At 52.8% G+C, this 26,294-nt stretch overlaps 1 protein-coding gene across 4 annotated transcripts; it reads left to right on the forward strand.

The window, feature by feature from the left end:
- Positions 1-13,271: 13,271 nt before the first annotated feature.
- On the forward strand, positions 13,272-25,114 carry PARP16 (poly(ADP-ribose) polymerase family member 16). Of its 4 annotated transcripts, none has more exons than XM_044445081.1 (7): positions 13,272-13,323; positions 13,988-14,312; positions 18,573-18,710; positions 20,218-20,424; positions 22,033-22,204; positions 22,477-22,618; positions 23,133-25,114. In XM_044445081.1, the coding sequence occupies exons 2-7, from the start codon at positions 14,121-14,123 to the stop codon at positions 23,272-23,274; spliced, it is 993 nt and encodes a 330-aa protein (XP_044301016.1). In that variant the 5' UTR covers positions 13,272-13,323; positions 13,988-14,120; the 3' UTR covers positions 23,275-25,114. The 4 variants fall into 4 exon arrangements, with proteins under 4 accessions (XP_044301016.1, XP_044301015.1, XP_044301017.1 ...); XM_044445080.1 differs by having other exon boundaries at positions 13,277-13,323; positions 13,985-14,312; XM_044445082.1 differs by having other exon boundaries at positions 13,279-13,323; positions 14,109-14,312.
- Positions 25,115-26,294: the final 1,180 nt, after the last annotated feature.

Here is a 26,294-nt window from a genome sequence, read left to right on the forward strand (position 1 = left end):
GGCACATGCCTTACCTCCCTCCACACGGTGATAATAAGCCTCATCCTACGGATTCTGCTTCTCAAGCCACTGAGAAAAGCAGCTCTGGTTGATAAGCCAGCAACCCTGGGGTAGAAAGACCTCCCAGCTGTGCAGGGCGTCAGGCATGGGTTGTTTTTGGAACTGCAGAAGGAAGGGTGTCTTCTGGAGGGATAGAAGAAGGGAAAGATACAGAAACTTAATTCTCCAGTTCCTACATGTAGAGTCCAGTTCCAACATCCAATAGCACAATTGTTTCACTGGCTGCCTTCCCTCTGGCTTTTGCTTTATCTGTAAAGCCAGGAAATGATTTTCTGCTTCTCCGCCACTGGGATGAATTGCTGGGAGGGGTCGGCACAGCCCCTTTTGGACCTGCAAAGATTACGCTCAACTTCCACCTAAGCAGCCAGTTGTTGTAAGCCCACCCTCCATAAATCATTCGCATGAATCCTAATAATAATTGGTAAGTGTTTCCAAACATTTGCCCAGAGTATGCAAAATGCTATTACAGCTGCGCTATAGAGTCGGAGGCCTGGTTGGCATCATCAGCATCAGGCGTGTGAGATGAAATTAGGCGAACAGTGGTTCTTGCTTATGATCATCACAATATAATGTAATTAGTCTCTTTCTAGATCATGTGTTCCAAGATGTGCGATGCCAATTGACTTAATTTTATCCTAGCTGCTGCTGTAAAAAGGGGCCATGTGGGTGGAAGACGAGGCTGGGTTCATCCGTGGGGCAAGTGCACTAAGCAGAAGCTCTGACAGCACATTTTGGACCCCAAAACATGAGCTGGCTATTTCCCACAGATGCATATCGGTTTATTTGTGGTATATGCGGCTGGTGGAATTTAAGCCATGGTCCTTGTTAAGCAATGCGCAGGTGGTGAGTGTGGATTTGGGGGCCCAGCCTGGCCACCCCCTGATCAGACCTGCGCTGGCTCCAAAATGTAAGAGCCCTGCTCCTGTCTTGTTCCCAAGAGGGGCCAGCCAGGTTCCCCTGGGAAACCCAGAAGTAGCACAGGAAGGAGAAACATAGAGACAGAGTGAGGCAGAAGGGGTCTCCTGGGCCATCTAGTCTGACCCCCGGCTCCAGCCAGTTCCACTCACGACATGCCTACTATGTGCATGTCCAGCCTATCCTTGAGCACCCTCACTGATGGGGCTTCAACCAGCTCCGTGGAAGCCCATTGCACACCCTTGGAGTTCTAACCATCTGGAAGTGGTTCCTGGCATCCACCCTAAATCTTGGTCCCCTGAGCTTAGCCCCATTGGAACACGTCCTGCCCTCCACTGCAGGGGAAAAAGGTCATGACCCACCTCTGCGAGGCACCCCCTCACGTACCTGCATGCTGCTAACAGGTCCCCCCTGAGTCTCCTCCTCTCCAGGCTGAGAAGACCCAGCTCCCTCAGTCTCGCCTCATCTGGCTTCCCCTGCAAACCGGCCACCAGCCTAGTGCATGGATTCCAAAACACACATGCCCACAAACTGGTAGCATTTCTGGCAGCTTTATCTCAAACAGAATAGCAAATGGGGTTAAAGGTCTGTTGAAAGGACACCTGTTTTCCACAAATTTGTCCAACTTGTCTTGTAGCGCAGGCGTGTGCCACCTGCTGCCCCCTGCAGCCTCATTTCATGCAGCCCTTGGGCTCATTTCAAAAGACCCCCTGCAAGCAAATGGTTCAGGCCTCCAGCAAGAGTGATCCATCCCACCCTGGGGCGGGCAGAGAGCGGTGAAAGAGAAGGTGTGTCAGAGAGAAAACCTGGGAAATAAGAGGACAGCAGAGAGAGAGAGAGCGAGAGAGAGAGAGAGAGAGAGAGAAGGTGGATGGCATTCCGCCCACTGCCAGCATGAAGGGAATTGGCTCACCCCCTTTCAAAGTCATCCTGAAGTACATTCCTGAGCTTGGTTAGACAAAAGAGGGGCTGCAGCTACCAGCCCTCCCCAGTCAGCCATGCTGGGAGTTTTATTTTTATTTACTTATGGTTGAATCTATCATCTGCATTAACTGATAGTCCAGAACATGGGTCCTCAAACGATAGCCCACAGGCCAGATCCGGCCCACCATGACCATTTATCCAGCCCACCTCAGAGGTTTTGGACTCAATCGGAGAAAACGATCTCTGAGCAAGTCCAAAACCTCGGAGCCGGCGCAGGCATTCTCTGAAACTGAGCAGAGAGAGAGAGTCAGCGCACGCCCAAATTGCAGCAGCTCAACCGCGCATTTGCTGGATTCACACCCCCCACCCCCGCCGCCCCATTGCACACATATACAGAGCGGGAATACGGAGCGGGAAACAGAGGCGGGAAGAAGAGAAAGAGAGACGAAGATGGCAAAGGCGAAGACAAAGAAACTAAAAAAGGATTGAAGTAAGTAAAATACAACTTTTAAAATCTTTTTTTAATTATGCGAGCCTGGGAGCAGCCAGCCTCACAGCCTTCTCCTTGCGAGAAAGCTGCCGCCTCGCCGTGCCCACACCCACCGCTGCCACCTTTCAACTGGCCCCCTGTTGAAAAAGTTTGAGGACCCCTGGTCCAGAAGATCATTGCTGAATCATTACATTGTCTAAGGACAACACAAAGGCAACACAGTGCTGTTTTGTCTAAACAACAAATGTGCGTCCTGAGTCGATGCCCATCTTGAGGTACTAAGATCTGGGAGAGAGGATGCATGAAGGGACAGGCCTTCCTCTCTGTCCCAGAGTATTGGCAACGGATTTAATGAAAGCAGCGTAGATGCTGTTTCATATGATGTCAACAACAAAAAAGTTAAAATGTGACAGATTTTCCATCTCTAGGCTCGTCCATCAATTCCCACAGCCAAGTTGGTGTATTGTGGTGTCCTGCAGCAGCAGGGGCTGGACCCGATGGCCTTCCAAGTCTACTATTTTATGAGTCTATGACTTAATGACACATGACTACAACAACAATTTTATGAGAAATAGAGAGCAAGATGAGAGAGAAGGGGAGGAGGGAGGGAGGGAGGGAGAGAAGGGGGTATTCTCCCTGTGTGTCCCTAAAGTGGAGTATCACAACTCTGGTTTTCATGTTGGAACATGAATGTTCAAAGTCAGGTTCCAGCACATGCATGACAAAGGTTGATTTCCGCATCTGTGCAGTACCTGGATGGAGCCACATACTAGCAGGTGGAGGTCTCTCTTGAGGAGCCCCCACACCTCATCCTTGTGGGCCTTGCAGCTTGGGATCAGGTCGCAGATTGCAAGACATGCAGTTGCTTCGTTCAGCAGCCCCTTCCCGCTTCCCTGCTGCGTTTACTCAGCATTAACCCCATCTGACCTGCCCTCACCCTAATGGAAAGCAGCTGCTTTTTGCATTAGCCCATTTCCCCCTGGTAACGGTCAGCCCTACATCACTTCCCTCTTGAGCAACTGGGGCCATCTGTCTTGGGGGATTCGCTTAGATGGCGTTTTCCCCAGGGCAGCTCTGCTTTTTTTCGTGAAAACCTCCAAAGGACAGAATGGCTGTTTCCCGTGGAGGATATAAGGATGGAAGGAACTGCACTGTTTCCAGGTGATTCACCAAGGATGGATGTCTTTTGGCTGCTTGAGCAGGTGAGGACCAGTTTCCCCGTAGCCACACTGGTGCAAATCCCATGACAGAATTTAGGGAGTGGGCTATGTTTTGACCCCGCCCAATAGCCAAAACTCACCGTACCGTTTGTGTAGCTTAAACCCCTAAATCGCCATCTAATAACATAATGTAAAATCATCTATTCATGCAAACCCAAAACAATCTTTAAAAATCATTAAAAAATATTCCAGGTCCTTATAAAAACCTCATCTCCGTCTTCCTTTTCTCTATCACCCCCTAGCTGAAAGTCTCAACATATGTGGTGAAATGCCCAGGAGCAGAGGAAGGTCTTGATCTGACACTGAAAAAATGACAGGACTGGTGCAAAGCAGACCTAACTGGAGAAAGCTAGTTGGGGCCACCACTGGGAAGGCCTCCTCCCTTACTGATATCCTCTGGTCCTCAAGGTACATGGGCAAGCTTGCACTGGGAGGGGTCTTTGTCAGGTATTGCGGTCCCTTGGAGACGGGGCTATGCGCTTAAATGGAATTGCTGAATAAGGAAGAAAAAGTGCAGAAGAAGAGTCTGGAGAGACTTCCAGGTACTTCAAAAGCTGCCATAGGCAGAGGGCATTTCTAGAGGCGGGGCTGAACAACCTGCCGCACAGAGCCGTCGTCTCGTCGCAGAGGAAAATGCATCCTTTCAGCTCCCTGGAGGTTCCCAGATGGCCATGCTGCTTCTCCTTGGCCCTGCCTGCTTTCTCCCAACCACAGATCATCAGGTGCTTTCCGCGTTGTTGGGTGCTTTCCTCCCACTCTGAAAGGCTGACGTGCCCGTGATACTACGTGGGAAGCATGTGCTTTAAGTGAAATACGCGGACAGATTTGGCCCTTTGCCCTCCCACCACCGGAACGCAGCCCCCAGTCATCTCCAGATGCAGGAACCACCGGACTGTTGGTGGTGGGCAGCAGCAAGGTGGGACCACGGAGAGACTGCAGCCTTGCAGGATGGAGCTCCCCGGTCCAGGCGCCCCCTTCCTGGAGCTGGCAGAAGATCCAGCAGCCTGACTTTGTATAACTCCAGCTCAGAACCAGCCTTGAAAGATTCTTCTGCCATGGCTTACAGGGGTTGGGGGAATCCAGATAAAGCCTGGTAGAAAAAGGTTGCTTATATGTGCATTTGCTGCACAATCACATCTGCAACATCTCTCCCCTCTTTCTCAGAAAGTACCAGAATTCCAAGACAGGCTTCTGTTTAGTGTTATTTTCAAAGCTGTTCCTTTAAGAGATGGCTACTACCTGGGGGAGGGGGGAGCCTTGCAAAAGGAGGCTCCCAAGGCTATTCTTGGGCTGTTGTGGTTGTTAGTTGAAGTCTGACCGATGGACAACATTCCTCCAGGCCTTCCTGTCCTCCACCATCCCCCGGAGTCCACTCAAGCTCACACCAAGTGCCTCAGTGACCCCATCCAGCCACCTCATCCTCTGCCATCCCCTTCTTCTTTTGCCATCTATTGTTCCCAGCATCAGGCTCTTCTCCAGGAAGTCCTACCTTCTCATTAGGTGGCCAAAGTATTTGAGTTTCATCTTCAGTGTCTGGCCTTCTAAAGAGCAGTCAGGGTTGATCTCCTCCAGGACTGACCAGTTTGATCGCCTTGTGGTCCAAGGGACTTGCAGGAGTCTCCGCCAGCACCACAATTCAAAGGCCTCAATTCTCTGGCGCTCAGCCTTCCTTATGGTCCAGCTTTCACAGCCATACATTGCAACTGGGAAAACCATAGCCTTGACTATACGCACTTTTGTTGGCAGGGTGATGTCTCTGCTTTTTAGTATGCTGTCTAGATTTGCCATAGCTTTCCTCCCCAGGAGCAAGCGTCTTTTAATTTCTTGGCTGCAGTCACCATCTGTGGTGATCTTGGAGCCCAGGAAAATAAAATCCGTCACTACCTCCATTTCTTCCCCATCTATTTGCCAGGAAGTGAGAGCACTGGATACCATGACCTTAGTTTTCTTAATGTTGAGTTTCAAGCCAACTTTTGCGCTCTCCTCCTTCACCCGCATAGAGAAGCTCCTTAGTTCCTCTTCACTTTCAGCCATTAGAGTGGAATCATCTGCATATCTGAGGTTGCTGATATTTCTGCAGGCAATCTTAATTCCAACTGGTGATTCATCTAGCCCAGACTTTCACATGATGTGCTCTGCATATACAAGTAAATTTAAATAGGCAGGATGACAGTATACAGCCTTGCTGAACTCCTTTCTCATTGAACCGATCAGTGGTTCTGTGTCCAGTTCTCACTGTTGCTTCTTGACCCGCATATAGGTTTCTGAAGAGACAAATAAGATGGTCTGGTGCTCCCATCTCTTTAAGAACTTGCCACAACTTGTTGTGATCCACACAATCAAAGACTTTAGCATAGTCAATGAAGCAGATGTTTTTCTGGAGCTCCCTAGCTTTCTCCATGATCCAGCGTATGTTGGCAATTTGATCTCTAGTTCCTCGGTCTCTTCGAAACCCTGCCTGTACTTCTGGTAGTTCTTGGTCCACATACTGCTGGAGCCTAGCTTGTAGGATTTTGACTAACAGCTAACAAAACTGATAAGGTGGGCAGACAAGTTTTTCCAGCAGTAATGCGCTCACCCTCATTTGCATGCCAAGACCCCCAGTAATCCCTGTGCCTCAGTGATCATTATGTTAATCTCCTGTAATCAAGGCTACTGTATTAAGTCTCCTCTGCAGATCTCCCACATTCTTTTTCACTGTGTTCCCCTTATTTTGTCATTACCTGCTCAACTGCTATGTCATGTGATTCAGAGTCTATAAAACACTCTGTGTATGCTCTAAAAGCTTGTGGTTGGCAGTGAGGACCACCGCCCGGGAGCAGGCTGGCACAAGTCACTGCAGGGGCCTGGGTCATCTCAGCCATAAAAGCGCCAGTTCAAGGCGAGTCAACCTTCCCTGTGGGTCCAAGCGTTCATTCTCGCCATTGGCAAAGAGGCTCAGCCACAGGTCAATGCCTGCTGACGACAGGACGACATTACGGTGAGTCGTGAATGCTGGGGAGTCATGAGAAGAGAGTCCACGCCTTGCCCCAGCTTTGCAACCAGTGGAGCTTGGAAAAGGAGCCACCGCAGTGCATCTCGCGGGTTCAGTCAGGTGACCGTTTTTCACCCATTAACTAACCATCCTTACTTCAGGGAGCACAAATCATTAATCACCTGTGGCCAATACCGTTCCCTTCGGCTGCGATGGATGGAGGTGGAGGGAAGGCGCCCCGACATTCGGGTGACCTTGGGAGAAACAAAGCCGGGAAGACGCTCACTGCAGCCCCGGCCTACGTCAGTCAGTACATTCGCTCCTTTTAGCTTACTTTAGCAGTCCCGTCCCAAAAAAGCAGAGCAAAAATGGCGACCTGCCAAGGCAGGTCCTAGAAAACAGGGCTGTCCCTAGCTAACCAGGCCTGCTTATTCTTCTCCTGCTCCATTCCTCCTTTGTTTGCAGTTTAATGCCATTGCATCCCCAAGGCAATGCCCACACTGTGGCGGCAAATTCCTGAACTCTTGTGGAAGTCTTCACTGGGGTTGTGACGTGAAATGTGGGCCACGGAGAGTTCATAAAGAAGTGAAGTCTAAAGGCTGTTGATGGAAGGCTTTGTATTTGGGAAGCCTCAGGTGCTTCTCCAAAGATGCCGCCAATGGGCAGAACCCAAGAACGGCAGAGCGGGAAGGGGCCAACAAGGCCATCGGGTCCAACTACTGCAGGACACCAGTTTAGACCGTCCCACTCAGACGCCTGAGAAAGCAAGTTCAGTGCAGCGCAAGCAGTGCTCACATTATGGAGGGGAGGAACCTCCGTCCACCTGCTCCTTGACGTGTACGAACTTAGCCCTCCTGCTTCTGTTCCCTCTTAACTACGCAAACATGCGAGAATTGGGCTCTTTCTGGCTATTTCACCAGAAAAGCAGACAAAAGTAAGGGGGGGGGGAATGGAGTCAGGATGATGGTGCAAGAAAAGCTTTGTCCTGCGGTGCAGCCTGGCCTTGTGGAAGGGAAGCGCTGAACCAAGACACGTCCCCATAGCCAGTGCCCCGCCAACCTGCTGCCAGCAGGACAAGAAGCACGGGGGAGCTCCTTCTCCCCACTTCAGCCACCACGTCTGGCTCCTTCAGTCTGTGGGGTGGCACAGAATGCCTGGCATCATCCTTCCCTCTCTCCTTCCTTTCCCACCCACCAGAAGCACCCTCCTTCCTGACCATGCTGGGGCCGCTTCAGAGACCTCAGCAAGGGGCTGCCAGGGGCAATGGGAGGTAAGATTCCAGAATCCCCTTCTGCAGCCAGAGCCCCTCGGAAGAGCCTGCCCAAACTGCAAATTATGAATGCATCTCAAGCTCACTGTCGCTGACATCTCTACCAGCCCAAACGCTGTTGGCCGCAGTGAAGCATTGGCCATCATTTCCCCCCGTGCCAAGATGTGTTGCACCTGTGAGATCCCCGCCTGTCCAGAGCCAGCAACACAACCAGAGAGAGAGCAGCTCCAGGGACATTAAAGGGATGGGAAGATAACAGGGAGCAGTGGCTGTGCCCGAGAGTCTTCCAGGTGCCACCCCAACGCAAGGATTTCCTTTCTGCTTCTCAGCAAGGCCTGGCCTCCAGCAGCCTCTCTTGTGATTCACCTTGATTGTTACCTGAGGATCCAGGGGGCTCGATATGCAAACAGGGTTGCAATTGTCAATTGCATAAGAAGCTGCCTGAGCGTGGTGTATGTGGGTTGGGGGCCAAGATGTGGGGGGTGGATCCTACCCCCTAATGGCAGGCACCATGGACTAGAAGAGATGAAGAATCGCATCCGTGGCTGCAGCACGGAGGTTTTCTCAGTACAGATGCCCTGATTTACATCCAGTTTTCCAGGTTTTGACAGGCGGGGGAAGCAACAAAGAGCGGCAGGAAATTTTGGTTCAAATCCCAGCGCCTTCGCGCATGCATTCATTTAGCTGCCCGTTCACATGATGGAGCGCCCAGAGCAAGAGATGGTACTGACTCAAGCAGGATGATGAACTCCCCCTGCCCCCACCCCTTGCCATTTTCTTCTCCAACGGCCATGGGACCCCCCCTCCCCCCTCCTCGCTTGGACTCCAAGTGGGTATCTTGCACTTCTGTATTTCTTGGGCACACTGATCTCAGTCTTTGGAATCTCCGTGGTCACATTTTGGCCTGACCTCCCCACCACAAGATTATTCTGAGAAGAAACAAGTGGTACCTGCAACAAAATGTTGCAGCGCATCTTCACCAGGCAAGAACGCTCCTCTTTGCGGTGTCAGTTCACCAACCGGGCCTTCCTCCAGAGTGCTCTTTCTACTCCGGCCCCTTTTGCATTCTTCTTTTCCGGCTGACATTCAGCTGGAAGGGTATGCCCAGTCCCTGTTGGGAACATGGAGCATCTGCCCGGCAGGGTCCGACTTCAGCTTCACCACCTTTGGAGCGCATCCTGTGAGTCTGATGGAAGAATCCCATTCCCCAGGCATTTGGAGGAGACACAGCCGAGCCGGCTTCCCCATCAGTGCATTCCCAGCTACCGGCAATCCCTTTCGGAAGAGTGGCGGATGATGCATCCCGGGGGGACCAGAACATGCTGTTGTCATAGGAACTTTGGCAGGCTGAGCGGCAGGATGCCTCAAAGGACTGCGGCTCCATCCCTTGACCTGTCGGCAGCTGACTGCACGCGAGCTGTGGCAACGCGGTGCGCGAGAGGGGACAAGCCAGCTCATGGCTGCCGTTTGCCAGCGGAGGTTTGCATCCCGGGAAACAGGTACTGCTGCAGGTAATGGCACCCACCTGGACATCTGGCATGGCTCCACAGTGCCCCTTAGCGTGCCTCTGGTGTCAGGAGAGGCCCGTCTCACCTTCTTGTTCTCCGAAATTCCCTGGGCCGTCTTGACTTTCCTTTCAGCGCCAGGCAAAGACACCACCTTTGTGGGCATTTTTTTAACACTTAGCCTGGATGCTGCGGCCCCTTTTATATTGCTTTTATAGATATTTTTAATTTGTTGTGTTTTAATTTGTTTCAACGTGTTTTATTCTGTTAATATGTTTTATGCATTGTAAGCTGCCTAGGAAGGCCTTGGCAGTTACAGGTGGCCTATAAATACACGCCTAAATATATAATAAATAAATAAATAGAATGCATCCCAAGCTTAAGCGCTCAGTTTTGAGGTAGGCCAGGCTGAAAGCATGACTGGTCCAAAGCCAGCCAGTGAGCTCCATGACTGAGTGGGGAATCAAACCTGCATCTCCTGGGTCCCCAATCCTGCACTCTTAACCACTAGACCGTACTGCCTTGCTGGGAGAAAAGACAGTCATCTGCCCCATCCTGCATCCCTAGACAAAAAGGACATTTGGTTCCATCACCTTCTTTTCCCAGTTAAAGGGGAATGTACTGAATGGGCAAGAAGAATCCGGACAGCTATACTAATGACAGATCTTTCTGGTAAGGAACATCTAAAATATAACTGAATAGTGATCAGGGTTAAGACTGAGCTGCATTATTCATCACAAGTGCTAAATCATGCAGTGTGGAGAGAAAGGGAGAGAATGGAAGTCAGCTGACTTTGGTTGTCGTGAATATTTGTTCTAGCTGGGGGTGAGAAGGGTGGGCACTCAGCTCTCAAAATACCAGTGGGGGATTGAATGATGGCTGCATAGTCTTTGGGTAATCAACACATCTCTCACTGAGCAACCTCGGGAAAAAACAGCTGCCCATGCTCGTTTATGTCATCCATTCGTGGTTTATTTAATATATTTCCTGCCTCCTATTTTTTAGCATAAACCCTTCACAAGGTGACTTACAGCAAAAACGTTGCAGGCAAAACGATCCTGCAAGCATAACGAAAATGCTGCCCAGTTAGCTCGGTTGCTTAAACTGGACAGTCAGACATGGATGCCAAGAGCTGGATTTCCATGGAATAAGCCCCCTGCCGCGGAATCGCTCTGGCTCTGCAAAGTGGCCAAATAAAAATACGGCCACTTTGGAATAAAAAATCAGTGCTGGCATTTTGTGACAAAGTTACCAAGAATGTAACACGGGGTGCAGTCCTGGGGCCTCTCGACATCATTGGCGGGGCCACAGGATTTTTGGGGGTGCCCGCTCCAAGGTCCTGTGGCACGGGCCCTGTTCCCTTGTGGTGGCACAGAGAGAATGGCACAGGATCCGCAACGCCAAAGCCCTGTTTGGGCCCACTTGCCCACGCGGTGCACACCTCTGTGTGAAAACCATCCTCTGGTGCACCATCGGCAAGAACTTGTTCTCTGGGGAGCAAGAACAACGCGTGGCTTGTCAGCTGGCCAGGGATCCTTCCTCTTCCCCCAGGGACCTGAAGGCCGGATTCGAGGCTGCACTGACTCCGTTGTTACGTCCCATTCTTTGTTGCATCCCGGAGGGAAGGGAACCCTGCTTGTTTTCCAGAGAATCTTTGCTGCCATCCATTGGCAGAACCCCTCTATGGCAGAAATCCCCCAAACAGGATTCCCAACACTTTGGTCTTACTTGCTACTTCCTCTATATCTGAAGCTCTGAGATGGGAAGTTTGGGGCCATTTGCCCGGCCTCCGGTCTCCCCTTTGGCTCACATTAGGAGAGCGCGTGTGTGTGAAAGAGTCACGTTTGACAGCAAGCTCCGTTTGACCCATGTGGGTCCCATGTGGTTTCCTTGTCAAATAAATGCAGCAGTCCTCTTGGGGCTCTTTGGGGGCAGCAATGAGGCAGAAACGCATCCTGTAGCTTGCTAATTATTCCAGGCCATGGTAGGAAGTGTTAACCTGCCCCGTGGCCCTTGGCAGCTTTGCTGCAGCACGACAGACGAGGCTTTAAGTGAGACTGAATGGGGGGGGGGGGGCCGACACACAGTTTGACTGTGGAACTCGCTTCCACCAGGTGTGGCAGCGGCCGCAAGTTTGGATGGCTTTAAAGGGCAATTGGACAAAGGCCTGGGTGAAAGACTATAGTGGCGACTAGTCCAATGGCCCACCGGCAGGGTCAGAGTGGTGTGCCAATGTACACCATTGCTGGGGAACATGGGTGGGGAGTACTGTTGCACTTCCATCCTGGTTGAGGGTTCCCGGGGGAGCTGGCTTGACTGCGTGGACAGCGAAGGTGCCATGGAAAGTGGTGGGCAGCTGGGGCCCTTGGGAGGTTTCAGCCTGCTGCTCTCATCAGCTGGGATCCTGGGCAAAGCCAGTGTCCCACGAGCTACATGCGGGGAGGGACCCCCAGCGTGGCTAGAGAGGACGAGCTGAGGAGATGGAGAAAGGCAGGGAAGGGCTGCTGAAACGGGAGCCGCTTCTCCAGTTGACCTCGCCTCAGAGGGCTGCAGTGGGGCTTTCCCGGGCCGATGGTCCATGCAACATGTAGAAAATGCATGCCTAGGTAATTATTATTATTATTGCGTTTTTATACCACCCCATAGCTTATTGAGCTCTCTGGGTGGTGTATAAATTCAGTTACAGAATACACACAAGCAAACAATACACTATAATAACAATAGGTAATGCAGCAGTACAAAATGATCTTCCGGTGCCAGGAGAAGTGCCTCAAATGCACCAAGTTTTGGCCCTGAAGGTGGAGCCACAGGTGCTTGGGCAAGGTGAGCAAAGGGAGCTTTGGGTGCTTCTATCTAGGACTGCAGCCAAGAAAGTAAAAGACGCTTGCTCCTGGGGAGGAAAGCTATGGCAAATCTAGACAGCATACTAAAAAGCAGAGACATCACCCTGCCAACAAAAGTGCGTATAGTCAAGGCTATGGTTTTCCCAGTTGCAGTGTATGGCTGTGAAAGCTGGACCATAAGGAAGGCTGAGCGCCAGAGAATTGAGGCCTTTGAATTGTAGTGCTGGAGGAGACTCCTGCGAGTCCCTTGGACCACAAGGCGATCAAACTGGTCAGTCCTGGAGGAGATCAACCCTGACTGCTCTTTAGAAGGCCAGATCCTGAAGATGGAACTCAAATACTTTGGCCACCTAATGAGAAGGAAGGACTCCCTGGAGAAGCCCCTGATGCTGGGAACGACTGAGGCCAAAAGAAGGAGGGGATGGCAGAGGATGAGGTGGATGGATGGAGTCACGGAAGCAGACGGCGTGAGCTTAGGTGGACTCCAGGGGATGGTGGAGGACAGGAAGGCCTGGAGGAATGTTGTCCGTGGGGTCGTGATGGGTCAGACACGACTTCGCAACTAAAAACAACAACAAATCTAGCCTGGGTGTAACTCCCATTTAACTCAATGGGATTGCTGCAGAATATACGTTAAACACCGTTTGCTGCCGTGCTGCCCACAGCCACAGCACAGGAAAGAAAAGGAAAAGGGCAAGACTGGAGCTTTGTTATTATCGCTCATGTGGTCATTGTTTTATTTCTAGCAAACTGTAGCAAAATCTCTCTTTGGCTCAGCGGCTGCTACTGAGCATGCCCAGAATAAGAGACGGGCAAAGAATAGGGCAGGACTGGAGCTTCAGGGGCTGCTACTGAGCATGCGTACAAGCAGACGCCCCCGCCTCCCAGGCGGTGCTAGTGAACATTTTAGGGATGGATCGAATGCACGGCGTGGGCCAAGCCGCTGCTTCAAATGCTGCTACTGCGCATGTTCCATAACGAAACTTGCCCTGCCTATGGCTTCAGTTGCTGCTACTGAGCATGTGCGTGACAAACGGCGCATGCTCAGTTGGATGTTGGGAGGAGGAAGAGGCTTGCGTGTCAGTCGCCTTTGGAGGAGCCGCCGCTGAGGAAGGCCGGAGGGTGAGCGGAGGATTAAAGACCTCAAACCTCTGTGAAGCTTGGGGGGTGGTCGCGAGAAAGCGGGAGCTACTCGGGCAGGCAGTCTGCGGTCTTAGCGGCTGTATTGCGGATAGAAGTTCGACAGGTGCAGAGAACAGTCCCCCAAAGGGGATTACCTAATCGGTTGGATTTCTGCCTGTCGCGAGCTGTCAGAGCCACCAGTTTTGTCGGGCGCCAGGCATGGGCAATGCTTGCGTTGCCTTCCAGATGCTTATTCCATTTTCACGCTGTCCCCAGAGTGTTTTAAAGCCCCCCCCCCCGTTTTAAGCTCTAAAAAAATACAATATGCAAGGACAAAGAATGGGGAATGGTTTTGGGCTTCAGCTTCCATCAGCCATTGTTCAGCAGCAGAGTTTGCAACCCAGCAATATATGTTTGGCTGTGAAAAGTAGGGGTTTTTCTGGTGGGGTGGCATTGTGTATGCGTCAGGGAAACAAAAATATTTTGAGGCTGGGAAGCGGGGGGCTGCAGCATTACCTGTTGCATGTCTGCCTGTTGTGCAGCTTTTTAAGGCATAGGTCAGGATGCACTCGTGGAGGTAGTTTTAAGGCAAGGAGTGCTGTCGGGTCTGGGGACCGTGTGCACTGTGGAGTCCTTACTTGAAGATTTCTCTCCCTTCCAGCAGGAAAGAGCGATCTTGTTGTGTCCTGCAGAGAAAGACTGCTGTGCGAAGGCTGTTCAGCGAAGAGGTGCCGGAAGCAGCCTTTCTGATTCCGTTCTCAACCATCCCCGTGTTTCTTTGACAGAGCCCCTGGGGAATGCAAGCACCAAGTGCCGATGAAGCTGCCCACAAAGAGCGGGTGCAGGAGGCCATCCGGAAGGGTCTCTTGGCTGCCGACCTGAAGTGCAGCTTCTTTGTCTCCGCTCTGCAGAGCTACAAGCGGGATTCGGTCCTCCGGCCCTTCCCGGGACTTTATGCCACTGAGGAGAACAAGGATTTTGAGGCATTGGTGAGTGGGCATCTCTTTGTGACCCAAAGCGGGGCCCGGTTTTCGCTTGCCCGCTCCAAGTGCGAGTCTTGCTACAGCCCGCAGTCGGTCCCACAATCCTTGGGCGCAGCGCTGAAACTTGCCTTGGTTCTGTGGCTTTCGGGGTGCAATTCTGAGAGCGTAAGGACACAAAAACTGTTGCACCAGGCCGGGGCCCCATCCAGGCCAGTGCCCTGCTCACACAGTGGCCAACTAGCTGCCCACAGGCTCCCGCAAGCAGGAGAGGAGGACAGGACTGTGTGAGCCGTACCAAAATGTGTACAAGGGGAATGCCATCTTGGCAGTTTCCTTTCCAAATTAAGCCTAACATGGAGTTTGCCTTTCCCACAGCAGCCACACGCTGGGTTGATGCTTCCCCTGAGCTGCCCGCCACAACCCCAGGACCCCTTTCTTGGAACATGTTCACCTATTTAACTTGCTTTTTATCAGCTCACACTCATTTTAGACAATCCTCCTCTTTTGTGAGTGTGCTGGACGTCTTTAGGACTCTTCCACCCAAGTGTTTATTAAACCTAATAATCCCGTGGTTCAACAATATTTACATCAGGTCTTGGGCGACTCTGCCTAGGAGTAAATGCAGCATTGCCTCCTCTCTGCTTGGCTCCCTGAGCCAGGCCAGGCGTTTAGGACAGTGGGAAGCTTAATCTCTTTGTCAGAACTGGAACAGACATTTCTCTAGTCACTGGTTATTACAGGACTGCCCCTCTTGGCAGCCTCCATGCTTTGATTCCCCATCTCAGGATCAACCCGAGCATTCTGGTCTGGAAAAGGAGAGCATATTCCTAGGACTAAATTAGTTTGGAGCCAGGCATTGACACCCACAGAGCTTTTAGGCATGTTTAGACAAAAAGGGTCATACAGCTTTATGGCTGAGGTTTACCGAGAATTCTAGGTCTTTATGTCCATACTTGCAGTGTTGTTGTTGGATGTGTGTGTTTTTAAACCTTTAATCGCTATAGGCTTTGCGAACTTGCCACAGGGGACAAGGTGAGTGGCAGCTTGCAAGTCAGACTTACTCAGTGCTGGACGGTTGCGGGACTCGGCTTTCTGCATAAGAACATTCCCTTGTGTCGGCTTTCTCTGCTTGCCCCCGCTGCTTGCCAGCTTCCACGCTGCCTTTCCTACTCTGGAAGTTTAAAGTTGGGGTGTGGGTTTCGCTAGATGCCGGGACTGACTGTCCCTAACTCTTGCCAGGGGGCGGCACTGCACTCCCTCCGGTGAGGTTTCCTGGGGCAGGCGCTGAGCATTCAGCCCGGCCTCCGAGTCCAACTTGGTGCTTATCTGTTTTAGGAAGCTTTGGACAAATACACCAGCTGCATAGGGGGACGTGTCCTTTTCTGCCAAGCACTGCATTGCTGTTGCAGAAAAGCCAGCGTTGCAGTGGTGGCTGTAAAATTCTTCTCTCTGGGAGGACAGCCTGCCGAGGAGAGTTGTTGCCTCTGTTTTCCCAGGACGGGAGGTGACCTTTGTCAGGATATAATCGATGATGACAAGGAACAAGTTATGTAGTGACTAATTTCACACACTCCAAGGATATAGAAGACGGCCTCATCAACCCCAACACAAAAGAGACACGCAGATTAGGGTATCTCATTTTGAATGAGCGGCATTCTATGTAACCGGAGTGTTAAGTTTATAATCCATATGATTTGGGGAGGGAAAAGGGGACAAAATCTAGAAATGGGGGGTAGGGGGAATTATATGGTGGCAAAGCGAATCTAATATTTTCTATTCTGTGACTGAAATGTGTGAATGTTCAAACCTCTTGTGGCTTGTTCAGTAGGTAAATATGATTTTTAAGGGGGGGGATCACTCACCTCTTTGTGAATAAAAGAGCAGGTGCCGATTCCTGCCCATCCTGCCTGTGCCCCTTCTGCAAACAGCTTGGCATGATACGATGGTGCAGGTGCCCCTCTGGAAGGGTCTGAAAGGAGCCCCGTTGTGCTTGAGAACAGACTGGTCCTCACAGTCTGGAGCCATTTCTAGCGTCCGAGAGTCATTGTGGCGTAGCTGTTACAGGGCTGGACTGGGACCCAGGAGGCCTCGTTTCGTCCCCAGTTGACCACGAAGCTTCCCGGGTGACTTTGGGCATGTCACTCCCTCTCAGCATCACCTGCCCCACACGGCGCTGGCTGTGAGGACGAAATGCAGGCGGGGAGATGGACTGTGTCGGATAGCTTGGGTTCCTTGCAGGAAAAATGGCAGCGTCCAAACGCAATCACTGTCATCATGGGGCTCCCACAACGCCATCTGCAGTGACTAGGAAAATGATGTCACTGGAGGCTGAAAGAATGATTAGTCAACAGTCTTTTGCCATAGAGCTCCAGTAGCTGGTCCCAGAAAGCCTAATGTGATGTCCTGCTGGGTACTTAGAAGGGAGGACTGAAAAAACAAAGGCCTCGACAGCATCATGGCAGTGAGGCTGGGAAAGACCCCCGCGCAAGCCCGGAGACCACCCGCTCGTCTACATAGGAGTGGTGGCTGGATGGAGGGCATGCAGTGGATGTGGTTTACCTGGATTTCAGCAAGGCCTTTGACAAAGTGCCCCATGATATCCTGGTGGAGAAACTGAGGAGTTTTGGGATACACCAAAGCACTGTCCGGTGGATTAGGGCATGGCTGACTGACCGAAAGCAGAGGATAACCATTAGTGGGGAATCATGGGGATGGCAGCCAGTGACAAGTGGGGTCCCCCAGGGCTCTGTCCTGGGGCCGATCCTGTTTAATCTCTTCATCAATGACATGGAAGAAAGGGTGAACAGTCTGCTGATCAAATTCGCAGACGACACTAAAACTGGAGCAGTGGCCACAACTGAGGAGCAGGTACTCCAGATCCAAAAGGATCTGGACAGACTATGGAAGTGGGCAGGAGACAACAGGATGGCGTTCAATGTGGATAAGTGCAAGGTCTTGCACTTGGGGCACAGGAATGGGGTGTCATAAGTGCAGGTTAGTGGACAAGTGGCTGGAGAGCAGCACTTGTGAAAGGGACCTCGGGGTGCTGGTTGACTGCAGGCTGAACATGAGTCAGACGTGTGATGCGGTGGCCAAGAGGGCGAACGCCACCCTTGACTGCATAGCCAGAAGTGTGGCTTCTAGATCAAGAGGGATTACTGCCACTCTACACAACTCTGGTGCGCCCATAACTGGAGTATTGTGCTCAGTTTTGGGCCCCTCGTTACAGAAAGGATATAGCCAGGTTGGAGTCAGTGCAGCGTAGGGCCACAGGGTTGGTGGCCGGTTTGCAGGGGATGCCGTACGAGGCGGGACTGAGGGAACTGGGCCTCTTCAGCCTGGAGAAGAGGAGACTCAGAGGGATCTGTTGGCGACATGCAGGTATGTGAGGGGGTGTCACACGGAGGTGGGTAGAGACCTGTTCTCCCCTGCAGAGGAAGGCAGGACGTGCTCCAAGGGAGCAAAGCTCAGGGAGCCAAGGTTCAATTTGGATGCCAGGAAGCACTTCCTGACAGTCAGGACCCCGAGGGTGTGGAGTGGGCTTCCACGAGAGGTCGTTGAGGCCCCATCGGTGCGGGTGTTCAAGGACAGGCTGGACGTGCACATGGTGGGCGTGTCGTGAGCAGAGCTGGCTGGAGCCGGGGATCAGACTAGATGGCCCAGAAGGCCCCTTCTGACTCGCTCTGTTTCTCTGTTTCTGTGTGTACTGCAGGCCTCGCAGGGTTGTGCAGGCCAGCCTCTCCCAACCTCGTGCCCTCCAGACATGCCGGATTGCGACTCCCAGCATTCCCAGCCAGCCATGCTGAGGAGAGTTAGTCCCAGACCTCTGGGGACCACAAGGCTCAAGGAGGCAGGTGCAGACAACCCTGTGCTGGAGGGACCAGCGGCCTGGCTGAGCGGGAGGCAGCTTCCAGTGTTGCCAAAGCGTTTGGCCTGCCTGGGGCTGTCTCAATTCACAATGCTTCCACGTTTTCCCAGGTTCCCCATCCCATCCAGCATCCCTTTGCACCCTCAGCCATACTGCCTCGAGGGCACCGGGTACCGATTCCCAGGCTGGTGTGCTGTGGATGAGTGGCACTAGCCCCAGCCCCAGGCCAGGGTCCTGCTGCTGGGCTGGGCCCGCCCGCGCAGGGGCAGCTACAGGACAGGATTGCCAGAGACGCGGCTTCTCTTCTTTTTCTTCCCTTTGACCATCAGGGGGCCTCTTAGCTCTGCAAGATGCTCAGGAAAAGCCAGAAACGCCCCCTAAGCATGTTTCTCTCTCAGCTTGCAGACACAAATGCGCTTGGCAGCCTGGAGGAACTCCTTGCCTCGGGCCAAGACGTGGACCAAAGGGCCTGGGAGCTGCTGGCCTGGGTTTTATCTTCCAAGGTCTTGTGCATACAGAGTAGCAGCAAGCAAGAGGTGAGCACCCCTGCGGCGGATGGGATCCAGCAGATGTGGATGGCTCAGAGCGGTCCTGGGGTGGGGAGCGCTCTCTGGGCTGCCCTAGAGGACCCATGGGGCAGAGCAAGCCAGGATCTTAAAGCAGTTTCGAGTAACCAGATTCAGGAAGAGAACCACCCAGTCAAAGTCAGGGGTTTTGAGTTTGTATTTTTGAAGCCTTAAGAAAAGATGTTTGTCCTACAAGTGAGCCAGAAGCCTAGCAACAAGCTGCTAATGCAGTGCCAAAACCACAGGATTTGACCAAACATTGGGACGGGTTGGGTGCGGATCTGAGTAGACCTATTGCAATCAATTAGTCATGTTAGTTGACGAACCTAGGTTCCACTGATTTTTATCTGTCTGCTCTAATCATGATCTGTCCCAAGATAGATGTACCCACAAAAGCCAAATGGGCAGCTGTGATCGAAATGACCCGCAGAAAAACCCCAACGTGGGAGTCAGGCAAAGTGGCCCTGCTCACTTGGAGAGTCCCAAATGCCCTCTGGAAAAATGCAGCCTTCCCTTGTCCAAAAGACGAGGAGGAGAACAGCTGGCCCACGGCAGAGCGTTCAAGCGCTGTCCTCTTGATTTCAAGTCCCACGCAGTTCGGGTGGATTTGCTTTATGCTCTTCCGCAGAAGTCAGTGGCATTTCCAAGCACTTGGCTGTGGCGTGCGATTCGTTGTTTCAAGATGGTATTTCAGGAAGGGCGTTTTGAACAGGCAGGCTGTAAAGGGCTTCTCTCTGGAGGTCCTCATAAGGGCAAATGGCATCTTGGGTTAATCGGTATTCCCCAAGGTGCGTCTGGGCAAACAGCAGGGTGCTGCCGGGTGCTTCAGGCGGATGTTGGGACGCCCATGTGGGCAGGCCGTGTATTCAGGTCCTTTAGCTTTCTGCCCTCCCTTTTGGTCAAATAATCACCAGGGCACCTCGTAGAGGATCTGAAGAGTGCCTTTACCTCGGGGCAGCCAAAAGAGGTGCTCAAGGGGGAAGTTTGTGCTGTTAGCATAGCCTTTTCCAACCTGGTGTCCTCCAGGAGGGTTGGGCTACAACTCGCAGCCTCCCCCATGGCTTGCTGGGATTTGTAGTCCATCAGATTAGGCTGCATTAAAGTACAGTGATTGGCTTTCTTTGTCCAGAGGTCATTTGGCATCACGAGGTTCTTTTTAGGGCTTGGGGCAGACAAGAGCAGTTTCCACGGTGTTGGCATGATTTGTAAAGGGTATTGTTAGCAAACGCATTTATGCGCTGGTTTTCAACCTCATAGGCTTGCAAAGCTGCGCACAGATAGCAGTGCTAGTTCTCAGGCCTGCCATCTAAAAAGGTGTGATATAAAAGGGAAAAGCAAACGCAGCGTGCCCTGAGTACGTGCCGCCCCAGGGCCTTGAACCCGACACATTCCCCTCCAGCGCTCCCTAGCCCGACCCCTGTGGAAATGCTCTGTGCTCTGAAGCCACTAACCTCGCCATCTCTTAATGGCATTGAAGTATAAGAAGATAGAAGAGCTCACGGGAGCGCCCAGCGTCCCAGTGCCTGCGCCCGACTTCCTCTTTGAAGTCACCTATTGCAACCAAATGAACGCCAAGTTCGAGGAGACCAGGGCGGGGAGAGGCCTCATCTATGCCTTCCACGGGAGCCACCTGGAGAACTTCCACTCCATCGTGCACAACGGGCTGCATTGCCACTTAAACCGGGTAAGGCTGCGCCTCGCTTGTCCCGGGGCAGGAGGAGCGCCGGCGGGCGCTCTGTGTGTCCCCTGCTTCCCCCGCGGCTGGCAATTCAAAGGGCTGCTGGGAATTGTGAAGGGTGGCCCCTGGCAGGCGGCATCCTGCTTCCCCATGCTGGCGCTCTCCGGACCACAACTCCCCGGAGGTAGCTGCGAGAAGGCGCGCAACCCGCTCTGAGAGCCCCCAGCTGGGGAGGGCGGCCGCGTCCTCCCTTCTTGGACGAGCCCCTTTTGAAGCCCTCTGAGCGGCTGGGGGTGCTGCCCCTTCGTGCCTGTCGTGAGCCTCCTGCCAGTCAGCGCCGCTGCAGAAGGCTGGCTTCTAGTCTTACAGGCGTGGGAGACAGGCTTCCCCCAGCCATCTCTGCCGGGGATCATTTCCAGTATACTGCTTGTGTGTCATTTGTCCTAAGCACTCCCCCCCCACCCCAAAAAAACCCCATTGCTCTTGCAATGTTTGCAACACTGCTTGTTGCAGTTCATGTTGCACTGTAGCTTCTCGGGGGCCTGTGCCCCGTTCTGTCACGGCCGAGCTCGGGGAGCTGCCCGCTGGGGAGAAACCAGCTTCTCTTCGAGGAGATGCGTTGTTGGGTCCCTCGGTAGCATGCATCTGTTTGCTCCTCAGCCAGCCTCCCCTGCTTGCCTGCTGCAGGCACAGTCGGCACAGAAAATACCACTCGCCTCCTCCTCCCTACGGGCCTTCCTAGGTTTTTTGAGTGGGCGAGCTGGGGGCAGCGTGCTCTTGGAGAAGCCAGCAGCAGGCGGCTGTGGACCTTCCTGGCCTGCTCACTCTCCTGGCTCTCCTGAGGGTGGCAGGCCTCCGCTGCTGCCCCCATCCAGGCAGTTTGTTTCTTTGAAGTTTTTCTATGCTGTCCCAATTCTAAAAGTCTCACGTTCATGCACACCGCACTGCATTTATCTGGGCTTTCCCCACTGCTCACCCCCAAAGGCTCAGGTGGGCAATTTGTGGTCCTGCTGATGTTTGGACCAACTCCTCCCATCCTCCCTCACCACTGGCAACACTGATGGGCATTGTAGGCCAAGGCCAAACCGCTCAGAGAGTCTTGTAGGACTCTTTAAGTGGCCTATAAACTCAATAATTAACTAACTAAAGGCCAAACCACTCAGAGAGTCCATAGGATTCTTGAGTGGCCTATAAGTTCAGTGAATAAATGAATAACAAATGTGGGGCAGATGGGTCTTGCAGGGCGAGCCCCCTGGCGGTTGCCTGCAATTGCCAAAAGGTGCTGAGCAGCTTTGACCAATATTTAAATATTTGTGTTTGAAGAGGCATCCTCTCAGTGCGTATCTGTGCACAGAAGGCAGGTTTTCTGTTGTTCTGGGAAAAAGCCTTGTCTGAAGAACACACCTTGTTCTTCACGGGGAGAGGAGATGACCTTCCATGAGTACCGAGGGCTGAAGTCTCTTCTCCGCTCCCTTCCTCCCTGCCTCCCTCCCGTAGACTTGTCAGTGTTTGGGTAATCTCAGTGCGGCAGGAGCTCAATAAATAACTATTTTGGGAAGAGAGGCTGCTAGGTTGCCATTTAGTTGATGTGCAAAGCCTTCCTCCTTTTCCCAGACCTCCCTGTTCGGGGAAGGCACTTACCTGACCAGCGACCTGAGCCTCGCCCTTCTCTATAGCCCCCACGGTCTCGGTTGGCAGCGAAGCGTAATGGGCCCGATTCTTAGCTGCGTTGCTGTTTGTGAAATCATCGACCATCCAGATGTGAAGTGCCAAGCCAAGAAGAAAGGTGAGTCTCTCCTGAGCCATTCCCGGTGAGACTTCCAGCTGGAGGTGTTGCCAGGAATAAAGCCACGTGTTCTCTGCACCAGGGTGGGCAACTTTGGAGGCGTGGGGCCGCTTTTGCGCTCCATGGGAACCCCATTCTAAGACAGATAAATACCTCTAAAGAACTTGTCCTGGCGTGCTGGAGTGCAGTTAAATGGAGCCATGGGGCTGCATGTCGCTCCAGTGCTACTTTGGCCTCCCGCCTTGGCTCTAAGAGGCGCTGTTCTCGTGCAGACTCGAAGGAAATCGACAAGAAGCGAGCCAGGGTGAAGAACAGCGAAGGGGGCGACGTTCCTCAGAAATACTTCGTTGTTACCAACAACCAGCTGATTCGCGTGAAATACTTGCTTGTCTACTCACAGAAGCAGCACCGGAGGTAAGCGCTCCCCACTCCTCCGCAGATCCAGCCACAGGTGTGACACAGGGCCTTTGCACACCGCCTGAGAAGGTGTGGCTCCCCTCACCGCCCACTCGTTCGGAATGGCAGAATGGCATTGCTGGCTAGGGAAGAGAGATCCTAAAAGGGCGTGCAGAGGGTGCTGCCACACTGGCGTAGTTGCTGTGCCGGCACACAAAAGGACTGGCCTCCCTGGGAGTCTTGGGTTCCTGCCCCCTTTCAGTCAAGGCAAGCAGCTCATCCAGGTAGCTGCAGAGAGGGAGGTGGCTGCTTGGAACGGGGTGGCGCTTCATCCAGGAGGAGAGAGAGAAAGCAGAAGGGCTGCCTGGTGTTTTTTCTTGAACCAACTTGTTTGGAGGGAGTGGGGAGCTGTGTGGGACCGAGGCTGTGCGGGGGTCGCGGTGCTCGCGGGTGCTGCGCTGGGGGCCACCGCATGGGCGCGAAGCGCATTCGGGGGCAGAAATCATGATCTTGGTCCCCTTTCCTCCCACAGCTCTGCTGGTCAGTCCTGGCTCTCCAAGCATCGCTTTGCTGTGATAATGATCCTCTACTTGCTGCTGCTGATAATCATAGGGGCTAGCAACTCTCCGGCTTTCCTCTATTACCGGAACAGGCTTTTTGACTCGAAGTGGTGAACAGGCAGGCTCAGCTGGCAGTGCAGCCTACCTCACCTGATGCCTTAACGGGGAGAGCTCCGATGTCTTCTGGAAACCCATCAGCCCCCAGACCTCTGGAGACGGCCCCGGGGACGGATGGGTGGAGTGGTGGAGACGGACTCTTCTCTGGTGCCTTTATCCTCCCAGTACACCTTACCTTTTTACCGGCTTTTCTTTTCAAGCATCTGGTTCAGGAGCCTCTCCTCCCCGGCCTTGGTAAGGAGGGCACGGGGCACTGCAGGGACACCCTGGAGGGAAGATGCTGGGAGAAAACGCGGCAGGCCGGTGGCCAGGGGCGCTTCCGGGGAGACTTGCTGCACCTCGGCCTTTTCTCACGCCCTGCAAATCGGGGCGAAGTCCTTCGCCTTGTACCTCTCACAGTGCTTTCGTACTCCTTCCGGATTTGGGCATGCGGAAGATATTTGCCGAAGCACGTTGTTAAAATGTGCTGTCGATGCATACCCGCGCACGAACGGGCAGGTGGCCCCGTGCCCTTTAAAATCTGCTTTGCAGCAGGTGTCTTTTCTATGGCCAAGCCGACCTGACTGGAAAGCCAGACATGCCGCTTGGGCTCCTGGCGTGCCCGGCTTGTCTGTCCGTGAAGTCGGCCGTTCCGCTCCGCAGTTTGCTTGGCTTATCCAGCCCGCACCCCTTCCTCAAAGGGGGAGACCAAAGATTGGGAAGATGCGCGCAGCAGCAAGATCTGCGCTCGCACGGCAACTGTGCCCAACGCGAGGGGAGGGCAAGTGCGTGGCATCCGTGTGACTCTTTCGAACTTGCTCCAGCCGTGTGGCCGGGCATGAAGTGTAAGGCGGCCGCTTACTCCACCCTCTGCCAACTGGTGCTCTCCAGTGGGGCTGGACTGCAGCACCCACCCTCTGGCTGGCTGGGATGACGGGGGCCCAGTCCAGCCCACTTGGAAGGCACCAGCTTGACGAAGTCCTGTGCATGCGCTCCCCTTTGCTGCAGGAAGAGGCAGATCAGCTTGCGTGCCTTCAGAGGGGCATCTTCTTGCCACTGCCCTGCAGGAGGGGACGGCAGCCTAGAAGCCCGCGAGGTCAGGGCTCAGCTCAGTGGCGAAGGAAGCCACCTGTGTGCAGGGGCACAGGACCCCCAACGTCCTTGTGGCTAACAGATCGTTGGGGGCAAGGTGCCAAGAACTGGGGAAAGCTACGAAAGAGCTTTATCTTCCGAGGAAAGCACAATGTTTGGAGGATAAGCTTGGAATGGTGACCTTCCTTCTGTGGCTGGAAGAGAGTAAATTTTCACCGATCAGGTTTTTTGCCAGCATCTCCCTTCTCCAGTCTTCTTGTGCCCCCAACCCAAGAATCTGCCCCTGCGGACTCCGGGATACCGTGTGCGGGGCGGTGGGTCTAGGTGAAGGGAGGAATTGCTGGAAGTACCCCTTTCTGTAAGTGAACAGGATCTTGGATCCAAGCCATGACCCTCTTTTATAATGTATCCTTTAGGAATGCTGTTTGTCATAATTCATGGCACATCATCTAACTGGGAATCAAGTTGGGGGGAAATAAATAAGGAAACAGTCCTCTTAAGTTTTCTCGCAGAGCCTAACGCTGGGGCTAGGTGTCCTTTGTTGTGCTACTTGTCTGGGAAAGAACCAAGCGGATCCTTGCTGGAAAAGGTGGGTTTCCCTCCCCTCCCCACACCTCAGGCCTTCTGCAGGTGAACTGCTGCAAACTCCAGGTCCCCTTTTCTAAAGTGGGGATGCCGGTGGCCTACCTCGCAAACTTGTTGTGAAGGCAATCGCAATAATGACTGTCAAGCACTTTGAACATTAAAGTCGCTATGTGCGTGGGAAGGAGTGGTGTCGCGCTTTCATGTGGTCCAACGGAGTGGGCGCACTGGGCTTTGAAAAGACCCAAGAACTGTTTGATGTGCCTCTCGTGCTCCTTTCTATTCCCTGCGCTTGGATGAGAAGCCATGTTTGAAACGAAGGTAAATTCGAAGGTAGTTCGTGGTGCTGCATGCAGGGAGGCAGGATTTTACTTTTCAGAGGTGTGAGAGAACCCAGTTTTACTGAGCTACTATTGTAGTACTATTTACTACCTAAAATAGTAGCTCAGTAAAACTGGGCTCTCGCAGAAATAGGAATATTTAGGTATTTAGGAATACCTAAAATAGTACTTTAGATTTCAGCGGATTTGTTCATAGCTTCCCTAAGGGCTAGTAATTCTGCAACTAGCTCTTGCTTCTTCACTTCTGGATGTGGGAAACTAGGATCTGTCTCTTTGTCTCCTTCATCCGAGCAGAGCTGCAATCCTGCACAACCACAACTGTGTCTCTCAGTGCCCTTCCCTAAGAATAGCCATTTCCCATCGCTTTCCCAAAGTAGTTCCAGGCAGTGCAGAGAAAATAAGGGGGTGGGAATTGCACAGGACTGCGGCCAAAAGCAGGCCGCTCCAGCTGGAGACGGAGACCCGTCTGCGGAGCTGCGTGTCTCATTTCATTCAAGTGGCAGGAGGGGGCCTTGGCAAGGCATCCCCCGGGGCCAGCAAGGACCTGTGTGTGGGGGACCTTCTCTGTTGCCCCCAGATTCTGGCAAGTTTTTTCTGACTGGCTCTTCTCTTCTGCATTTAGGAAATGGATCGCAGCACATCTTTTTTTACTTAGTCTTTTAAACTTGTCGCAGCTTGTAATGTTTTGCAATATGTTAATTCAATGGTGCTTTTTCTTTTGTTAATGCCATTGGCCGGCTTCAGAAAAGGGGGCAAGAAAGTCTGTAAAGGCAGACATTTCGGTGGCACTCCGAGAATGGCCAGCAAAGGCCCTGGGAGAAGGCTTGGGGGTGGTGGTCAGGTTCTCCTTCAATGCTGGGGCGAGAGCAAGGTCTTTTCCTCTGATAACTGCTAGCGGGGGAGTGTGTCCCTCAGTCCAAGGCGTGTGTGTGAGCTTTCATGCTCCCCACGGAGCTGCGTCCAGTGATGCCAGTTTACTGAGACAGAAGGCATTGTGGATTTCGGCTTCCATAAGCTCAATAC

The sequence above is a fragment of the Varanus komodoensis genome, unplaced genomic scaffold (assembly GCF_004798865.1).
Source record: "Varanus komodoensis strain SLA01 unplaced genomic scaffold, ASM479886v1 scaffold46_3, whole genome shotgun sequence".
Taxonomy (NCBI): Eukaryota; Metazoa; Chordata; class Lepidosauria; order Squamata; family Varanidae; genus Varanus; species Varanus komodoensis.